At 36.5% G+C, this 20,993-nt stretch overlaps 1 protein-coding gene across 4 annotated transcripts in view; it reads left to right on the forward strand.

Moving 5' to 3' along the window:
- NEDD4 (NEDD4 E3 ubiquitin protein ligase) overlaps positions 1-20,993 on the forward strand; it is a 137,459-nt gene that overhangs the window by 91,202 nt on the left and 25,264 nt on the right. For all 4 annotated transcript variants that reach the window (XM_043555360.1, XM_043555361.1, XM_043555362.1 and 1 more), the window contains 7 exons: positions 3,578-3,628; positions 4,428-4,489; positions 6,863-6,965; positions 12,428-12,594; positions 14,454-14,571; positions 14,662-14,829; positions 18,509-18,574. In XM_043555360.1, coding sequence (XP_043411295.1) covers positions 3,578-3,628; positions 4,428-4,489; positions 6,863-6,965; positions 12,428-12,594; positions 14,454-14,571; positions 14,662-14,829; positions 18,509-18,574 — 735 coding nt within the window. The remainder of the gene's footprint in view (positions 1-3,577; positions 3,629-4,427; positions 4,490-6,862; positions 6,966-12,427; positions 12,595-14,453; positions 14,572-14,661; positions 14,830-18,508; positions 18,575-20,993) is intronic.

The raw sequence follows: 20,993 nt of genomic DNA on the forward strand, positions 1-20,993 counted from the left end.
TTAGAATTGCTTTATCTCTGGTGCTCTGAAATGTCACATTGATGTACCTTGCTGTGCATCTTTTCTTCATGCATTTTGCCTAATACTTAGTGGAGACTTTCGCTCCAAAATTCATTTCCTTGAGTTCAAGGGAAGTTTCTTAAAATGCTTCTTTGATAATTTCTTCCCTTCTCTTTTTTCTCTCTGGAATGTTTGTTAATTAGATGTGGACTTAAGTTCATCCTGTAATTTCCTTATTTTGGGAATCCTGTAGTCTTTTAATTCTACTTTATGAGAAATTTCTTTAACTCCATTTTCCAACTCTATATGAAATTTTTTCAGTTATATTTTTAATTTCCAACAGCTCTTTTTTTGTTCTTTCAGTGCTTCTTTTATAACCTCCTATTGTTTGTCAGATATTTTATCTCTTATGTCTGAAATATTAATTATAGTTTTTCTGAAGTATTTCTCTTGGAGTATGACTTGATACTGATTCATCTGACTCCTTTATTTCTGTTTTTTGGGGGGAGGGAGGAGGTCTCTGTTTTTCAAGTTACAGATTTTACTCCAATATTTAGTGGTCCTTAACTGTCCATAATGTATAAGATTCCAGTGTTTATTGATTACTTACAGGATGCACTGAGAAAAGTGCCAATATCACTTTTATGGTATTCTTGCTCCCCAAATGCATAATCTAAATTCAACCATGAAGAAACATTACACAAACCCAAACTGATGAACATTCTGTAACTAGCCATTCCTCTTCATAAGAGTCAAGATTATGAAAGACAAAGAGACTGAGGTACTTTACTGATTAAAAGACATTAAGGAGACATGACAACTAAATGCAGTATGTGATACAGAATTAGATTCTGGACCAAAATTAGTGGGACAGTTGGTGAAGTTTGAGTAAGATCTGTAGATTAGCTAATAGTCTTCCTGGTTTTCTTATAATTCAATAGCAAAACAAACAAAAACAAAAACAAATCTGATTTTAAAAATGAACAGAAGATCTGAATAGACATTTTTCAAAAAAAAGACATACAAATGGCCGACTGACACATGAAAAGATGCCCAACATCACTAATAATGAGGGAAATGCAAATCAAAACCACAATCAGATATCACCACACACCTGTCGGAATGGTTATTATCACAAAGACAGGAAATAACAAGTGTTGATGAAGATGTGTAGGAAAAGAAACCCTTGTGCATTGTTGATCATGTAAATTGGGACAGCCAATATGGAAAACAGTGTGGAGGTTCCTCAAAAGTTAAGAATAAAATTGCCATGTGATCTAGGAATTTCACTGCTGGGTATTTTTCCAAAGAAAATGAAAGCACTGACTCAAAAAGATATCTGCACCTCCATTTCATTATAGCAGTATTTACAATAGCCAAGCCACAGAAACAACATAAGGGTCCATCGGTGGATGAATGGATAAAGAAGATGTGAGAGGTACATATACATATACATGTATATATATGTATATATACATACATGTGTATATATATATACATGTATATGTATATATACATATATATACATACACAATGGAATATTATTCAGCATAAAAAAGAATGAAATTTTGCCATTTGCAACAACATAGATGGACCTTGAGAGTGTTAAGCTAAGTGAAATAAGTCATACAGAGAAAGACAAATACCATATATTCTCTCGTATTTGTGGAATCTTAAAATAAATAAATAAATAAATTATTTAATTAATTAATTTACAGAGAACAAGTTGGTAGTTTCCAGTTTCCATAGGAAGGGAGTTGGGGTGGGTGAAGTAGGTAAAGGGAGTCAAAAGGTATAAACTTTCATTTATAAAACACATTAGTCATGGCAGTATAATGTATAGCATGGTAACTATAAATAATACTGTATTGCATATTATAAATCTTCTAAGAGAGCAAATCTTACAGGTTCCCATCACAAGAAAAAAAAAACTATGGTGATAAATGTTAGATTTACTGTAGTGATTGTTTTTCAATGTATACACACATTGATTCATTATATTGTATACCTGAAACTAATATAATGTTGTATGTTTATTGTACCTTAATAAAAAAAAGGTGTATGAATGGATGCGTGTAGGTAAATATCTGAAAGAAGTTTACTGAATAGTTAACCCTGGTTCACTCTGGAACTGGGATTGGAGGGTCAGGGTTTTTCACACGTTACTTTAAATACTTCAATAAATATTACAGGTGACAGATATTGTTAAGCATATAGGTTTTTATTTACAATTAAAAAACCTAAGAATAGAAGATTAAATGCATAAAAGTGTTACTATTTCCTCTAAAAAAATAGTATTCCTGGTTCTAATCATTGTGCTATAGTTATCTAAGATTAACATCTTAATGTTTGGGGAAGCTGGCTACTTTTCCTCCAATTGTCCTATCCTCTCTGTCTCTCTCTGTCTCTGTCTCTCTCTCTCTCTCCCCCTCCCTCCCTCCTTCCCTCTCCTCTTTTTCTGGCACTCCAGTTGCACATATATGAGACTGCTTGAAGTTTTTCCATAAGTCCTCCTTATTTTTCATCTTATATAAATTCTACTGGCATATCCTAAAATTCATGGAGCTTTTCTCCAGTCATCTTCAATCACATGTTAAGTCCATCCCGTAATCTTTAATTCGGATGTTATATTTTTCAGTTCTATATATGTTTTAAAATATACATTTGATTCAGTTTTATAGTTCCCATTTCACTACTGAGATTTTCCCCTCCAGTTATTCATTATGATATTATTTTCCTTTTCAGTCCTTGAACATCTTTATAATAGCTGCTTTAATTTCTCTGTCTGCTGATTCCAAGATCTGGTTGGTCTTGGGGTCAGTTTTTATTGACTTTTTCTCTTGATGCTGGATCACATTTTTATGTTTCTTTGCATGTTTAGTAACTTGTGTACTGGTCAATGTATGTGGTACATAATTGAGATAGTAAATTTTATTATCTTTCCCTGAGAGTGTTGATTTTTGTTCTAGCAAGTTGTTAACTTAGCTGAGCCTTCCAGCCACTGCCTTTCATACGTGCAGTTCAGGGATCAGCTAAGAATTTGGGTAGAGTTCACGTATAGATTTAGAGGGACTTCTGTGGCATCTTTCTTTCAGAGATTGTCCCTCTCACTTTCTAGCTATGCTGTTAGCCTCAAACTAGGTTTTCAGCTTCCTCAAATGAGTAAGATGTCAGATGTCTGTTTGAGTTCTAACCATACCACCATATGAACCGTGAAGTACAACGAGGGGAAAAGCGATGTAAATATGAATCCTACCCAATACAGTTCCTTCTTTCAAAGATTGACCCCCCTTCAATTTCTGCTTGCTTGTAGTAACTCTATAGTGCCTTCAAATAGCTGTTTTCATAATTTTTCAGAGTATATAATTATCTGTAAAATGATCAGTCTAGTATATTCTATTCTATAATATACCATAAGTTGTATCATATTACCTTTTATTTTACATTATATGGCATAGGATTAAACAACAAAAAAAAGACTTCTACATTTTTTCATGAATGATGGCAATAGCTCATCAAAATTTCTAAAAATGTTGAGCATATTACTAATCTTATTTTTTATTCTTTTTTCTTGTAGACAAGAGATGATTTCCTAGGTCAAGTGGATGTTCCTCTTTATCCATTACCGGTTGGTATAGATGATTTTAATTTTTATATTTATTCTTTTTTCTAATAAATACTTACAGATACATGATATTACAATATAATAAATGTAAATATTTGATTTGTAAAATGTATACTTCTGTAATTTCTTGACCGTATTATTTTCTGAAAACTCATCTCAATTTTCCCTTTTAAGGATTTTTTTTTATTTTTATTTTTTTTTAATTTTTTTTCAACGTTTATTTATTTTTGGGACAGAGAGAGACAGAGCATGAACGGGGGAGGGGCAGAGAGAGAGGGAGACACAGAATCGGAAACAGGCTTCAGGCTCCGAGCCATCAGCCCAGAGCCTGATGCGGGGCTCGAACTCACGGACCGCGAGATCGTGACCTGGCTGAAGTCGGACGCTCAACCGACTGCGCCACCCAGGCGCCCCACTATATCAGTCTTTTGAGATATTTATTGGTTCTCTACAGTCTTTAGAGATCACAAGCTTTTAATAATATATTTAATCCAGTCTTGCTCTCCAGGCTGTTTTCTTTTTTGTTCTCCTAGGATGGCCTCTACGTTGTAACCACTTCTTCCCTCTATGTGCACCTGCTCAGTTTATTTAGTATTAAGGCGTGATCCCACTGCAATTCCTAGGGTTCAGGAAAGTGAAAGCACTAGCAAGCTGCCAGATATAACCATTGAATGAGCTAAATCTATATTTTTCTCACTTCTAACTTCAGCCAAGGCTTAGGTCATAGTTCATGAATATTTCCTTAAAAGTACATGTTTTTGGTGTTATAGATGTATCTTGAAAACTTACTGTTTTATTCTAGACAGAAAATCCAAGAATGGAGAGACCATATACGTTTAAGGATTTTGTTCTTCACCCAAGAAGGTCAGTAAATATAAAATAATAACATAATGTTTTTTAAAATATTATTATACCTTGTAGTAGCCTCTTTGCAGATTCAAAGCTTAAACCTTTGTGAATAAGCTACTTCTAAGTATTATTTTTAAAAGCTTTACTTTTTATTGCTGATTAAAAAGTAATATATGCACAGTACAAAAAATTCTGAAAATACAGAGAAGTGATCATATCCCTTTAGGAAAGACTTGTCCCCCTAATATTTATCAGACTAGAAAGTGGAAATTTGTCATTACTGTTTTACTATTTATTTTATATCTTAAAATATATATATAACTTTGTCGTACTATCCTTTTCAAAAGCACAAGCATTAATTAAGCCAAAAGCAATATCTAACTTGATATGCACAAAAACAATTTCAGAAAAACCTAACCACGTTTTGCATACTGTAATAAAAACAGGTATTTAAGAAAACTCAGATATTTAGAGAAAATAATTTGAGCAAAGACTAGAATTTAAAACCTGAATAGCATGTTCATAATTCCATTTTTGTAAACTGAGTTACTTGAGTTTTGTTAAAATTTTTGTTTAAGCTGTAAATAAAACTCCTTTACAAAAATAAAACTCCTTTTAATATTCTGTGCCACCTAGTTAAGTAAAATCTAGTGAGGATGTATTGATTTACTGCCAAAAAGGTCAAAGTCAAAATAAAGAAGAACATCTGCAAAAACAACAGTATTTGTCTTGTTTTTTAAACTAGAAAATACATTAGAAAAATATACTATGGGAACTGAGTAAAATTTTTCATTAAAAAAATTTACTCTTTGTAATATAAATTATTAAAGCAAAATAAAAGGGACAGTACTCTCTGTTAACATTTATATTCTATAAGAGAAGTCACATATTTCACTTCTGTAGAAGTCTTGGAATATAAATCTCTTTTCTTTTTAAACTGATTGTGGCATCTGCATACCAATAATAAATAAATGTTTCTTCTCTTAATTGCCCTAGTGGCCTGCTTTTTACTTTTTCAAATGCTTCCTAGTGTCTTTCTCTTTAAAAAAAAAATATATATATATATATATAATATTTGTATCTTCTGTCTGTATGGACTATCACTGCAAGTGCGGAAAGAACTTGAAATCAAATAGGAAATGTACTACATTCTTACACTTTTTGAGCTCCATTAAGTCCAAACCCACAGGCTTGATGTCTAGTTTGAAAGACATGAAAATGTCACTATAGAGAAACCCTTGTATAAAACATTATTTGAGCAAGTTTTCTGTATCCACCCATTATAGCAGCAAGTCAATGTTCACATCCCCCTAAAAAACGGAGACACAAGCCACATTAGTGGCCTTGGAAATAAACATCAGGGATTCTGTTGACCACTCAGGAAAGCTAGTTTCCAAACTCATGAGAACTGTACAAAAGATTAAGGGAGGAGGCATTAAGTGGGGTGGGGAAGGGAGTACCTTTCAATAAAAGATAGAATAAAAGGTAAGACTTTCTTGTTAAGAAAGACAAAGAGTAATTGGTTACATAACTGATGTCTATAAAAATCACCAAAATATCTTTGCAGAAAACTAGGACAAGGAAGAACTTTTTAAGTATATAGGATGTTGCAATTGGTGGGGACAAATAGACAGATTTAAAACTTAAAATATTAATACAATGGACAGCAACCTTTAGCTTGGACAACTCATTATGCAAAGACGTTATTCATATACATTATAAAATAAAATAGATAAATTAATGTGTGACATACTCAAACAGCTGTCAAAGAAAGACAGTAGGTTTCAGACAGTTATCAGGCCTTGCTCTCTACTTTTCTATCATCCTGTACAGTATGACTAGATAAGTATCCCCAAAGTATATTTCTGAGGCTGCCTTTCCCTGTCCGCCAAATTCTCTGGCTTCACAGAGTATACAAAATCTAAAGTTCTCTTGTTTCACATGGACCTCATCATCTGGATCATCCCTTCATCCTCTGTGTATCCTGTAAGCAGCCAAACCCAACAACTACCCTTTCCTTCGGTGTACCCCAGGTTTCCCATTGTTTCCTCATTTTTTAGTCTTTTCTCCACTCTTATGCCTTTCCATTCACTGCCACGGATCAAAATCCTCCTCAATCTGTTAGCACCAATTCAGATGCAACTCCTTCACGTTCTCCCTGATCTTTTACTCAAACTTCCTTAGCATCTTATTTATTTCATAACAATTATTTACTTATGTCTATTACTTTTTCTCCACCACCCACTCCTTTTCCTAGCTGTCTTTTGTAGCAGAGTTTGTCTTTGGGTCTCCTCTAGTAGCTAGTAGGTATTCGTTAAACTTTAGTTAAATGAGTGCTTTTCTTCTTAAGTGTTAAAGTTTTGCGAATAATTATTTTCTTTTCTACAGTCACAAATCAAGAGTTAAAGGTTATCTGAGATTAAAAATGACTTATTTACCTAAAACTAGTGGCTCAGAAGAAGATAATACAGAACAGACTGAAGAATTAGAGGTGAGATTTTATAAATACTTGGTTCAATGAAAAGAAAATATCTCATTTCTTATTTTACTATACCTTGAAGAAGAAATTACTTTATTCAATGAAGTTAATGTGTGCAATAAAAATTATATACCTGGGTATTTGTTTATTTTACCTAATCATTCATTAAACATTTCTTTCCTCTGAGGACATTTCTGTAGAATTAATGGCCATTACTGAATATGAACCATGTCATATTCTCCTCCTTTAAAGTAAGAATGTAATTTACTATTTGTAAGCTAAATATATAGAAATTTTAAGGAGACTACTGAGTAGGAACTCTTATGAAATATAATTCTTGTTACTTTTCCTCTCATAGTTGCAGTGAGGATGGGAGGACTCATAGGAAAGGAGGGGAATGGAGGGGGGAAAAATTCAAGTGATCTAATAAAAGGCCATATTTATTTGAGGCAAATAGAATTTAATAATTTTCGTGGATGACAGGATATGAAGAAGTCCAAGTCAACTATTTGGGTGGGGCTACATGCATCAAGGGTGAGTGAGGAAGAGGCAGAGAGCATGTATTTGGAATAGAATTGGATAGGGAATTAGTGACTGGAATCCTAGTCCTGAGCTCTGGTACTAGTGAGCCGAGTGACTGTGTGTCATTCAATATGTCTGAACCACAGTGTCTTCATTTGTACAATGACTGTTGTACCAGATGACCTCTAGGGTTTCTTCCAGCAGAAAAACTCATGATTTGAAAAGGGAACAAAAGAACCCTGTCTTGAATTTCCCACTGAAGCAACAACATTTACTGAAAGCACATAGTATATTGGCACCAATATGCTTTGGAGAGTTTGTTTGTTTGTTTGTTTGTTTGTTTGTTTGTTTTAGAGAGCAAAAATACAAGCAGGGGAAGGGGAGAGAGAGAGGGAGAATCTTAAGTAGGCTGCACACTCAGCATGGAGCCTGATGTGGGGCTCAATCTTACAATTATGAGATCATGACCCTGAGATCATGACCCAAGCTGAAATCAAGAGTCAGATGCTTAACCGACTGAGCCACCCAAGCACCCTTAATTTGGAGAGTTTTCTTGCATGTGCCTTCCTCAACAGTCATGCCTCTTTGGCTGAGGGTCTGGTTAGGTCTCCAGAAGAACTGTGAAGGCAAAGGACCTCCCAAGCACTGGACTCTACCTCAGATACCCACATACCTTGGGTCAGAAAGCTTGAGAACAAGCCATGCTTTTGCAAGAGAGCTTTCTGGGAATTTTTTATATGCACTAATAAGATTTTACTTTGTGGGGGAAAGCTGTAATAATAGAAGGAAAAAAATTATTTAAATCACAGAATATAGCTAACCCTTAGTCCGGCAATCAAAAAACTTGGTATCCTCTCTTAAGCCTATATTTGTTTATTTGATTACCTTTTCTTTTTTAGTTTTTCTCTAGCTTATTATATAAAAATCACTTTTTTTAAATTCTAGGTATTTATTGGGTCGAAGTTTCTCTACCTGACGTTTTGGTGCGCAGGGTATCTGCATAATGAATACTGTTTGAAATGAAGGATGCCTGCTATAAAGAAAGAAAATTCTTAATTTAGTAACTTAAAAAAACTTAACAACATTTCATTATTTAGTAACCTGCTCCAAGTTTTGCCCACACACACGTATCATAGGTACCTTATTCACAGTTTAGTGTCTGTGGGTAGAGTTCCTTCACTTCATTTTGTGGCCTCAGGTCTCAATGTTTGAGTTCCCTCAGAATGCACCTTATAATTTCAGTAGATGTAAGCATGTAGGAGTTTATTTATGAAAGGCCTTAGGAATTCAAACACATGAGTCTATGCTTATTTATCTTCTGTGTAGCTAATGACCAGGGAAGTCTTGTCTTTGACATCTAGCTTGTGAATATATAAATTCTACCATTTAAAGAAAAACAATGGCATTTTCAAAAGAGTGGCTCACTCAGGCAATTTGTATTTCTTAGTATGTCAAAGTCTGGCTGTAATAGATTATTGTTTAACATTCGATTTTTGTACCCTTTGCAACTTTAGACTTAGTTGTATGTATTTTACAAGATTAACATATAATGTGTGTTGTAGCTCTAAATGCTTTCTTTCTGACCTTCTTTGACTCCATTAAATTGTTAGCAATCACATAATAGCTTATCAGTAATTAAATAACATTGATACTTAGAAAATATTTCATGAAGAGTATTAGCTGATATGTGTTTAATAGGGAGGCATTCAATACAAAAAAAAATGAAAACTCAGTCTTTCTAAACAGTATTCAAATGTACAACTGCACTTTCTCAAACTTGAAACAAGTTTTTAAAAACTGGGCCTTCAATTAAATTAGCTTTTCCTGGGGCTCCTGGGTGGCTCAGTCGGTTAAGTGGCCGACTTTGGCTCAGGTCATGATCGCGTGGTCTGTGAGTTCGAGCCCTGTGTCGGGCTCTGTGCTGACAGCTCAGAGCCTGGAGCCTGTTTCAGATTCTGTGTCTCCCTGTCTCTGACCCTCCCCCGTTCATGCTCTGTCTCTCTCTGTCTCAAAAATAAATAAAACGTTAAAAAAAAATTTAAATTAGCTTTTCCCCTTCTCGTTTACTTAGGTAGCATAAATTCACTAAGTAGACCTTTAAAAGAGACATCTTTAAGAAGATTTTAAAGAAATAATCTTGGGGTGCCTGGGTGGCTTGGTTGGTTAAGCAACTGACTCTTGGTTTCCAGTTAGGTCATGATCATGTATTCTGTGGGATCAAGCCCTGTATTGGGCTCCTGCGCTGACAGCATGGAGTATGCTTAGGATTCTCTCTCTCCCTTTCTCTGCCGCTCCCCTGCTCGTTCTCTTTCTCCCTCTCTCTCTCTCTCAAAATAAGTAAACATTAAAAAAAAATAACCCTCTGGTACCATTTTTGAGCTCTAAACATGTTTACAATCCTTTACAGCAGAAGTGAGGACCCTTTTATTAATAAATTTCATTGATCTACAGAAAAATAATCAATGACCATATTTTTAAAAACAAACTTTTTTCAAGAGAGCAAAATATAAAAATTCAACTCACATACTTTTAAAATCAAGACCAGAGAACTAAAATTTGATTTAATATATACAAGACTAATTTTTAGGAATGTAAATCCTATATTATGATCATTTAAAGGAATGGAAAGGAGAGAGAAAAGGAAGGTAAACATAGATGGAAAGAAAAAGAGGGTAAAGAGAAAGAAGAGAATGGAGCAATAAAAATAAAGAAACAAAATTAAAGAAGAGGAAAAAAGGAAAACAATAGAAGAGGTAAAAAGGAAAAAATAAGAGAAGAGTAAGAAAGAAAAGGAGTGAATTTTACTTCCCATCCAGATCTCTTTTTTTCCAGACAAATTCTTTGTCTTCCTCTCTCCGTACCCACCAAACCCCACCCTTGTTCACTTTCTGTCCTGCTTCAGTCTAGAACCCTCCCACCAGACCAGCCAGAGACATCAGCCTTGCTGGAGAAACCCCTGTCCTTTTCTCCCTGATGCCAGAAAAGATTCCTTTCCTTCCCAGCTCTTCTCCCTGATCCTTTCTTGTCAGATTTTGCCTTCCGACATAAAAGAATTCTCTTCCACCTTCTAAGCCATCCGCTGGCCAGCAAATAGCAGTCCTTCAGGGCTACATCCCCACCCAGTGCTTCGAAAGAAAGACAGTATATGTTAAGGAAATTATTTTTTTGCCTGTTACTCTGGTACAAAATATGTTTCTCAGTTTCCCATTTTTCTTTCCATTTTGATTTGGTAGTTTTTGTCATGTACAAATTGGGGGGTTTTGTAATCGAATCTGTCAACCTTCTTTTTCATACTTAAAAGCTTCCCCACTCTTAGATTATATTTTTTAAATCCCCCAGCTTTGTTGTAATACATGTTGTTTTTGCTTTCTAACATTTCAACATTGCTCAGTCTGTAACATCCTGGTAGAAGGTAGCAACCCAGATAATTTTTCTCTTTTTTCACAAGTTTGAAATGTCTTTATCATATCCTAAATTCCTATGAATTTGAGTCTCTTTCTGGGCTTTCTAATCCATTCTATTGAGCTGTCTGTCCATGTGTGTACCAATTATTGTGGTTTGTAATATATTTTATTCAGTAGGGTTAATATTCACTCCTTTTTTTTTAAAGCGTATAGAGTTTGTAAGGTTTTGTTTTGTTTTTTTAGTTTATTTATTTATTTTGAGAGAGAGCACATGTATGCACGTGAGTGGGGTAAGGACAGAGAGAGAGAGAGAATCCTAAGCAGGCTCTATGCTGATGTGGGGCTCACTCTCACAAACCGTGAGATCACCAAGAGTCAGAAGCGTTAAGCCAACTGAGCCACCCAGGCTCCCCTTCTTTTTTCTTTAGAACTGTGGTGGTTATTCTTGCTTGTTTGTGTTTCTATTTGAACTTGAGAATTGCTTTGTCCCATTATTTTTAAAAATCTGTAATGTAGTTTTAGCAGAATCTTGGCAACTTTATATATTAACTTGGGAGACTTGATACCTTAGTGAGACTGAGTCTTCCTAACCAAGATCATATTATGTCTTTTCATTCATTCAGTTCTTTCTTTATGTCTCTTTAGGAGAATTTTTAAGTTTTCTTTATTCATTTATTTCTGCCTTCCTAGTGTTATTGGTATTTAGTAGGACCTTTCACTACTGCCTTTTCTGTTAGGAGTTTTCTTATGTAAAAACATGCCATTAACTCTTACTACCTTTCAAGTAATTCCTTACCCTAACCACCCTAGCTTAGGCTTCATGTATATTTGCCCCTCACTATATCAGAGGAAATTTCCAGTGTCTTCTTGTCTTTTAAACGAAACAAAGAAAACAAACAGAACTTTTATTTCTTTGGCTATTTTATGACCTGACCAAAATGCCTTTCCATGGTCCATAGGAGAAAGAGAAAAATCAGACCAGAGAATCATAATGGCTTTTCAGTTGCTAGAAAGTTGACTGTAGCAATTATTTCTGCATCACTTGCCTTTCCCTGCTATGCCTATACATATTTGAGCTTCGTTTAATGATTTTTTTTTCAGGTCTCCAGTAGTTGCTGATTTCCATTGTAAACAAGGTGCTTTCTCTGGAGGAAAGACAAAATTTGTGTCCTTCATTCATTTGCTTATAATTTAGAGAATAGCCTAAAATTACACTAGTTTAAATTATGTTTCTCAGTGCTTTCCATCATTATCTGTTTATTTAGAAGTTCTGTTCTTCTCTCCTCTTAGGTATGTTTTAAAACTTTTTTGGAAAATGTTAAAAGTTTCAAGCGGAACTTAAATGTTATTATTTTGCTGGAAAAAAAAGTCTTCATTATCATAAAATATTCATATCATGGTCTTAAAGGTAGACACTGTGCAAATTTTGTCCTTGCATAATTTCTGGAACTGGATATGCTAAATCTCTTTTTTTAAATTTCCTCCAGCATAATTTATAAGGTGAAAAAGATCAAGAACAAACTTAATTGTTACCACTCTGGTTTTCAGCCTGGCTGGGTTGTTTTGGACCAACCGGATGCTGCTTGCCATTTGCAGCAACAACAAGAACCTTCTCCTCTACCTCCAGGATGGGAAGAGAGGCAGGATATTCTTGGAAGGACCTACTACGTAAACCATGAATCTAGAAGAACACAGTGGAAAAGACCAACCCCTCAGTATGTGCTGGTGACTTTCACATTTGTAATCTGAATACATTTTGACCACAGATTTTTATTTTGCAGTCATATCTCAAATGGATTAATAATAGTGTAGGGATCCATAAACTATAAAAATATGAGGATTTTTGTGGTTCAGGACTTTTAAAATGCCATCCTGTTTTTTTATTAAATTATTTTGTAATGTTCAAAATTATTTGAGTCACAAATGCCACTCTTCTAATTGCTTCTTTATTTTAAATTACTTTGTAGCCACAAAGGATACATTTTTCTCTTTAGACTGGTTTAGAAAAATCTTGGAAATTTTTGTAGCTTGTTACTAAAGTATAATAAACTGTTAATTTCTACAGTACACTATTTTTAAATATAAATTACTTATAAAATATAGAGGACTGAATAACAAGGGTCTTTTGTTAAACACTCATTTGCCAGTCTGGTCAGTGTATACATAATTTCCAGTGCACACAGATCAAGGATAGAATGACCTTTAAGGTATTCTATTTGATGTCTCCTCAGTGATATTTTTCTTTTATTACCATCAGACCATATGTTATACGTATACATTTACAAATGGCCCATTACTCACATTTATTATCAAATACCCTTCCACATCTCCTCCCTTACAGTCTTATGAGGCTTTCTTTAGTCTTCTACTTTTTGACAGAGACTTAAAATTTTTATTTGTCCATTAACCTTCTAATTTTCGGCTTTGGTATTTTGGGTCTGATACAGTCCAAGCACTTTCATAGATAGTTTCTGTTCTCAGATCCTTCTAAAGCAAATCAGTGGTCATAGTTCTTCATGGTACAGAAGCATCTCTCTCTGTAGAGATCTGTACAGACTGCAAATATGAAGGCACTATAGAATTCTACAAAATTGTCCTACTGCATACCTCAGCAGGCCTGACTTGAGCAGGATACATTTCTTTCGCTACCATTGATGTCATTTTCAGTTAGCCTAAATCACATATTTAGGGGAAAAAAATCTGAAGCATTCCCTTAAGGTCATCTGTCAAAATTGAATTTTCTTCAGCAATAGTACAATAAGAACTGATCTTTTGACTATCCTGGGATTATATGGCACTAAATAAATTAATAATAATTTTGTTATTAAATATTTGTATAAAATTCTTGATCTGATGGTCTGGTTGTACTAAATTCAAATAGCTAGAATAATAAAACTAATTAATGGGGTAATGGTGTTCAGTCTGATTTATATAACTTTCCTACACTCAGACATGCCTTTTCTATGATAATTTTTCAGACCATGCCTATTTCTGTAAATTATCAAAACCAGATACTATTTAATCTGTAATCTATTAAGTTTTTAATTATAGTGTTTCTTACATGATCTTTTATTTTGCCCTCTGCATTCTTGTATGGGTAACTCAACTCTTGGCTTAAAATTGATTCTGGAAAATATTACCAACTGATTCATGAAGATGTATAAGTAACTCTTAAAGCCTCTTTTTTATAATCTCTCTAGAGCTATTTTAGATTTTACTCATATAAATAACATGGCAAAATAATAATATAATGAAATTATTTATGAAGCTCTCAGATATATTTATTCAACAAATATTTTTGAATGCCCTTCCATGTCAAACAGTATTGTATAGACATGGTGATAAAGTAAAATATCAAAGTCAGACATGTTACACATTTGCACAAAGCCTTAATTCCATAAGGTACTCTGAAGATACCAATGTGCCCATGACCTAGTCTGTGCATGTTGAAATAGCCTTTGACCCAAATAGTGAATTCTGATATAAGGTATTTTTTTTAAATGGTCACAGCATCTGTGACTATCATCTTAACTGTCTTCAGACATGGATAATAGCTTGTATATCTTTAATACAGGGACAGCCTAACGGATGCTGAGAATGGTAATATTCAACTGCAAGCACAACGTGCATTTACCACAAGGCGGCAAATATCTGAGGAGACAGAAAGTGTTGATAATCGAGAGTCTTCCGAGGTAGAAATGATTTTCTTGTTCATATCGATAGACACATGTTAAAGCAATAGATCAAGTATGTGTGGATTAAGATGATTCTGTTTATTTTAGAACTGGGAAATTATAAGAGAAGATGAAGCCACCATGGATAGCAATAGGGCCTTCCCATCACCTCCGGCATCAAATAACTTGGATGTTCAAACTCATCTTGCAGAAGAATTGAATGCCAGACTCACTGTGTGTAGAAATTCAGCCACCGGACAGCCAGTATCCAGCTCAGTAAGATGCTCTTAGATTTTGTTGTAGCTTCAGGATTTTATAAAATATGTGTTATTCAGTTCAGTATCTAACATTTATGTGAAATTTTGTGTTTTATCCCTGGTTTTATTGAGACGTAATTGACAGACGACATTTTATTGGTTTAAGGTATGCAACATAATGATTTGATATACGTATATATTATAGCTAAATTATTACCACACTAAATCTAGGTAGCATCCATCACCTCACATAGCTGCAAAATGTTTTTCTTGTGATAAGAAAAAAATGTTGTCTTAAATGGCATGTAATAACGTGTTAGGGACTTTCGGACTTTATAGTATGTTTCAAATATCTCCACTAATAGTATGGAGCAGAGTCATGGATAATCCAAACAGTCATTGGAGTCTAAATGTCCATTACATAAACTAGTCTCTTCCAGCCAGAGACTCCCAGGAACACACTTGTAATTAACAGTTTGGGTTTATTACTCATTTCAGCAAGGAGAACACACACCATGAGTGTCCCCGTAAGAGAACATTAGAAAAGACTTGAAGGATTTGGGTTCATGTTAGGTGATTTTGAGGAGGGCTTAAGGAAGCAAGACTTTGCTCTGCATTGAATGCTGTCAGGAAGCAAGAGTGATTCTGTGATTGGGTATCTCACATCTTATGTATAGTGAGGCTAAAGCTATAATTAGTAAAAAGCAGCGGTCTCTCATATTTGTCAGAGAGAGAGAGATATTTGGTATTTTGTGGCTTGGACAGTGTTCACATTTTGTCTGTGTCCAGGCATGATTACAAAGTGGTCTTGATTTTGTCTTGACCCTACTGATGAGTGTTAGGCCAAGTCCTGCATGTCAGGGACTACTTTTCTTCTTCTCAATTATACCACATCTATCACTGGCACACATGTTTGACTAAGAGCCAAGGTACTTTGACTAAACAGGGGGATAGATGGCATTCTCCCTCCAGCAACCACCATCAAAATTGCTGAAATGGAGTTCAGACGCACGTGTCCCAACAGGTACTTCCATGATGAGATCTATGTGTCCAGTTCTCTCAGGTGCATCATAAAAGGAGTCCTTTCAGTGGAAGAAAGAGATTATTCTCTGAGGATCTATGGGCATTTCCAGTTGGCAGTCCCCCACTCTTCATTCAATCAGTAAATATTTATTGAGGGCTACTATATGCAAGGCACTGTATGCTGGTTAAAATATTGGCACACAGCTAGGCCTGTTGGTTTAAGTATTGCCTGTGGCTGCTTTCACATTACACTGACAGAACTGAGGAGTTGTAACAGAGACTGTATGGTCCACAAAAAAGATTAACTATCTGGACCATACCAGAAAAATTTTGTTGACTTCTATGTTTGCACCTTCTTCAAGAAGCTTCAGGGTAGATAGTTTTGTATGAATACCTATGTGAATATCCAAGAGCAGATCTACCTTTCTGCTCCCTTTCCCTCCTCTCTTCCACCTGACTATTCTCTCTTCCTCTCATTTTATTTTATTTTTTCATCAGGAGAGTGGGAACAGTCAAGACATAAAGGATATTGATTTGCTGGTGATAGATCACAGAAGCTCCTATTCCCTTTCCTCCTGTTATTTTGTTTGTTTACAAAAGTAACACATGGCATTCATGCAATGAAATACTATGCAGCCATGAAAAGAATGAAGTGGCTCTGAATGTACATGTTGTATAGAACAATCCCTAAGATGTATTGGTCAGTGAAAAACAGGAAGGTACAGAGCAGTGTGTTTGATACTCTACCATTTCTGTAAATTTTCTACTTGACAAAATAAATAGGTGTATCATATTTCTTGAAGATTAAACAGGAAACTGCTAACATTGCTCATCTCTGAAGAGAGGAACAGAATGAGCAGGACACATGTTTTGTGTACCTTTTTAATTTCATGCCATGTGCATATTAATTTAAAAAATAATTTATTATTTTAAATAATTTACTACCTGGGTGGCTCAGTAAAATGTCCAACTTTGGCTCAGGTCATGATCTCCTGATTCATGGGTTCAAGCCCCGCATCAGACTCTATGCTGACAGTTCAGAGCCTGGAGCCTGCCTCAGATTCTGTGTCTCCCTCTCTCTCTGCCCCTCCCCCCCAAAAATAAATAAACATTTAAAAAATTAAAAAATAATCATAATTTATTATTTTAAAGTATTCTGTGGCCACAGTTAAAAATTCAAACAGTATTGAAGTATATAAAATTAAAATTCAACCTTCCATCTCACCTCTAGCATATGCTCCCTCAATCACTATTAATGGTTTGGCATATAGTGTGATAAACATTTTCTATATATTTATAAACATATATGCACACACATATATTTGTATATCATTTTTTTAACCTGAGATTATCTTTTTCACTTGTTATATTATAGACATTGGACCATTTCAGTACATGTAGAGGTACTCCTCTTAAAACTAACAAAGATGTGGGGCACCTGGGTGGCTCAATCGGTTAAGCAGCTGACTCTTGAATTTCAGCTCAGGTCATGATCTCATGGTTTGTGAGTTCAAGCCCTGCATCCAGATCTGCACTCACAGTATGGAGCCTGCTTGGGATTCTGTCTCCTCCTCTCTCTCTGCTCCTCCCCTGCTCTCTCTCTCTCTCAAAAAAAGTTTATATATGTTTAAAAATTGAAAACTAATAGAATTATCAAACATCATTCCATTGTGCAAGTAACCTTTAATATACTTCACCAGTCTCCTATTGATAGACTTTAGGTTATTTACAATTCTGTGTTATTGTGAACACTACTACAGTGGATATTTTGACTTAATTTATATGTCTATTATAATTTTTTTATTATTTAATAATATCAAACAATTCAGATAGTGACAACAGCATGCATATAAGAGCACAGGGAAAGAAAGAGTAAGGGATTTCTGGGAAGCAGGTAATCTAGAATGTCCAGAAGGTGGGTGTTGAGGTGGGAAGTGCTGACACTCTCAGGAACAGCTAGGTCAGGAAGCTGTGTTCTGTGCTATGGATTTCACCCTAATGACCGTGAGAAGTCACTGAAGGGCTCTGAGCTAGAGAAGGATGTGACCCGATCTGCTCTGTAGAAGGCTCTCTGGCTACAGCATACAGTATGGAGGGCACATTTAGGGAAATAAGACTGGAAGCAGGGAAGTCTGTTAGGATGTTGCTGCAGTAATAGTCAAGGCGACAAATGATGAAAACTTGAAATTAAAAAAAAATACTTAAGCTAAAAGTGCAAGGAGAATATATTTGGGAGCTAGTAAAGAAACAGAACGAATTAAGATCTGGTGACTGACCTGGCTGTAAGGGACCAGAGGGGAGTCAGCTGACTGACTGACATCTGCCATGAGCTGGACTCAAGTGCTGCTCCCGAAACAAGGAATACCCACCAAGGAACAGGTTTCAGTGGGTGTGGACGGGGGAAAACCGAATCCAGTCTGGGGCACAGTGAGGGGTATCTGTTAGACATTCAAGAGAATGTGTCCAGGAGGCAGTTTAGGACCTAGGGCAGAAGAGGGAGCCGGAAGGTGGAAGGTATTAGCACATGGGTGGTATAGAGTGCTGAGTGCTTTCACACAGAGTCTCTACGGTCACTCTTCCTTCTGCCCCCTCATGCCCACCCCCATACTTTATCTGCCATTCAGAGACAAATCACAAACCTAAAGCTATTGTCACTCCTTCTTCTTTTTTATAAGAATCATTCCAGCAGAAGAGGCAGCTTACAAGCCTATACTTTTGAGGAGCAGCCTACACTTCCTGTGGTGAGTTTTATCCTCTCCCCTCGTTGTCAATAAAAATAAGAAACTCAAGAACTTTTTTTTTTTTTTGGACATTGAATATGAACATTTGACTGCCTAGTAATGAACCAATCCAGCACAGAATCTAGGTTCTTGGAGATAAGGTTCAGGGGAGGAGAACTGGGGGAGGTAGACCTTTTAGAGACAAAACGGGAGAACTCTGTCTCCCACAGTAAGAAAGCAAAGTGTCTGCACTGGTGACCGTGGGTGATATCCGGGCTGTGGCGCTGTGCTGGCTGGAGGTGGTCTGTAGGCAGCATTCAATTCGAGATTGTGGTGTCCAGGTGCCGCTACTCTGTGCACTGGCCCCTGTCACCCAGCAGCGGTGTCTTCCCCATACATGAAGCATCACATTGGGGCTCAGTCACGTGGACAGGTCTGCACTGGTATCGGCAAGCTCCGTGGCCAGGTTGGGTGGAGTTCATCAGCCCTTTGCTCTCCTTTCCCTTCATACTCGTGTCCACATCTACTGAGGCCCCTGCCTCCTTCTCAGTAGGGTTCCCAGCTGTGGCCTTGACCCGGGCTCAGACCTTAACAGCCTCATGCCTTGAACGTTGACTTCCCTTTGGCCTCCCCACCCCATCCCTTTCCTGACTGAACTCTCAATACTTTTGAGTTTATCTCCCCTTTACACAGCCCCTGCTTGTGTTTGAAACCAAATGAAAATGCCCAGGCTCCCAGCCCCCTTAGCCTACCCACCTCCTCATCCACCAACAGGAACCTCCTGCTGCCTTCACCCCATCCCTGCTTTTTCTTCAAAACAGGCAGCCCCCTTTCCTGATCCTCTTCCTCCTCTGTGTCTTATGCATTCCATTTCCCCATTTAGAATGTCTCCTCACCTTTTTTCACCATTTATAATTTTGAATGGCAGTCTACACATTAATTTTGAAAAGTGAGGATTGTTTTTGCTTTTATGGAAATTCCAGCATAGGGTTGCAGAGGCTCAAATTTCCTTGAGCCAAGAGTGGTTCATCCATCTAAAAAGGTGGCCCGGCACAAATAGAGAGACACAATCCTGTGCTGAGGAAGAGGGGGGGGGTGCACACCTGTGCAATTGGCCCAGTCAGTGGCCACTCTCTCTACAAGAGAGTGGATGCCACAGAAAGACTGACCTCACCAGCCTCACTCTCACTATTGCCATTTGCCTGGCTTCCTCCATTAGACTGGAGCCTGCTTAAGCAGAGATCCATGGTATTTCTCTCTCTGTGCTTTGTAATGTCCTCATACAAGGGAAATGTTGCATTTCTAATTGACTGACAGGCATTCATCCTAGAAACAATTTTAGTGCATCAAATGAGCGACAGAATCTAGAGGTGATTTATATTCTTCTGTACTTACATGTAGTTCTGTTTTTATTTGTACTAGAAAAGCAATTTCCATACCTTTTTCTTCTCAATATATCGATTAGGTGTTTTAACAGTTTTCTTGAGGTATAATCTGCATACCATAAAATCCCCTCACTTTTTTTTTAATATGTGAAATTTATTGTCAAATTGGTTTCCATACAACACCCAGTGCTCATCCCAAAAGGTGCCCTCCTCAATACCCATCACCCACCCTCCCCTCCCTCCCACCCCCCATCAACCCTCAGTTTGTTCTCAGTTTTTAACAGTCTCTTATGCTTTGGCTCTCTCCCACTCTAACCTCTTTTTTTTTTTTTTTTCCTTCCCCTCCCCCATGGGTTTCTGTTAAGTTTCTCAGGATCCACATAAGAGTGAAACCATATGGTATCTGTCTTTCTCTGTATGGCTTATTTCACTTAGCATCACACTCTCCAGTTCCATCCACGTTGCTGCAAAGGGCCATATTTCATTCTTTCTCATTGCCACGTAGTACTCCATTGTGTATATAAACCACAATTTCTTTATCCATTCATCAGTTGATGGACATTTAGGCTCTTTCCATAATTTGCTATTGTTGAGAGTGCTGCTATAAACATTGGGGTACAAGTGCCCCTATGCATCAGTACTCCTGTATCCCTTGGGTAAATTCCTAGCAGTGCTATTGCTGGGTCATAGGGTAGGTCTATTTTTAATTTTCTGAGGAACCTCCACACTGCTTTCCAGAGCGGCTGCACCAATTTGCATTCCCACCAACAGTGCAAGAGAGTTCCCGTTTCTCCACATCCTCTCCAGCATCTATAGTCTCCTGATTTGTTCATTTTGGCCACTCTGACTGGCGTGAGGTGATACCTGAGTGTGGTTTGTTTTTTTTTTTTAATTTTTTTTTCAACATTTATTTATTTTTGGGACAGAGAGAGACAGAGCATGAACGGGGGAGGGGCAGAGAGAGAGGGAGACACAGAATCGGAAACAGGCTCCAGGCTCCGAGCCATCAGCCCAGAGCCTGACGCGGGGCTCGAACTCCCGGACCGCGAGATCGT

Source organism: Prionailurus bengalensis, chromosome B3 (genome assembly GCF_016509475.1).
Source record: "Prionailurus bengalensis isolate Pbe53 chromosome B3, Fcat_Pben_1.1_paternal_pri, whole genome shotgun sequence".
Lineage (NCBI taxonomy): Eukaryota > Metazoa > Chordata > Mammalia > Carnivora > Felidae > Prionailurus > Prionailurus bengalensis.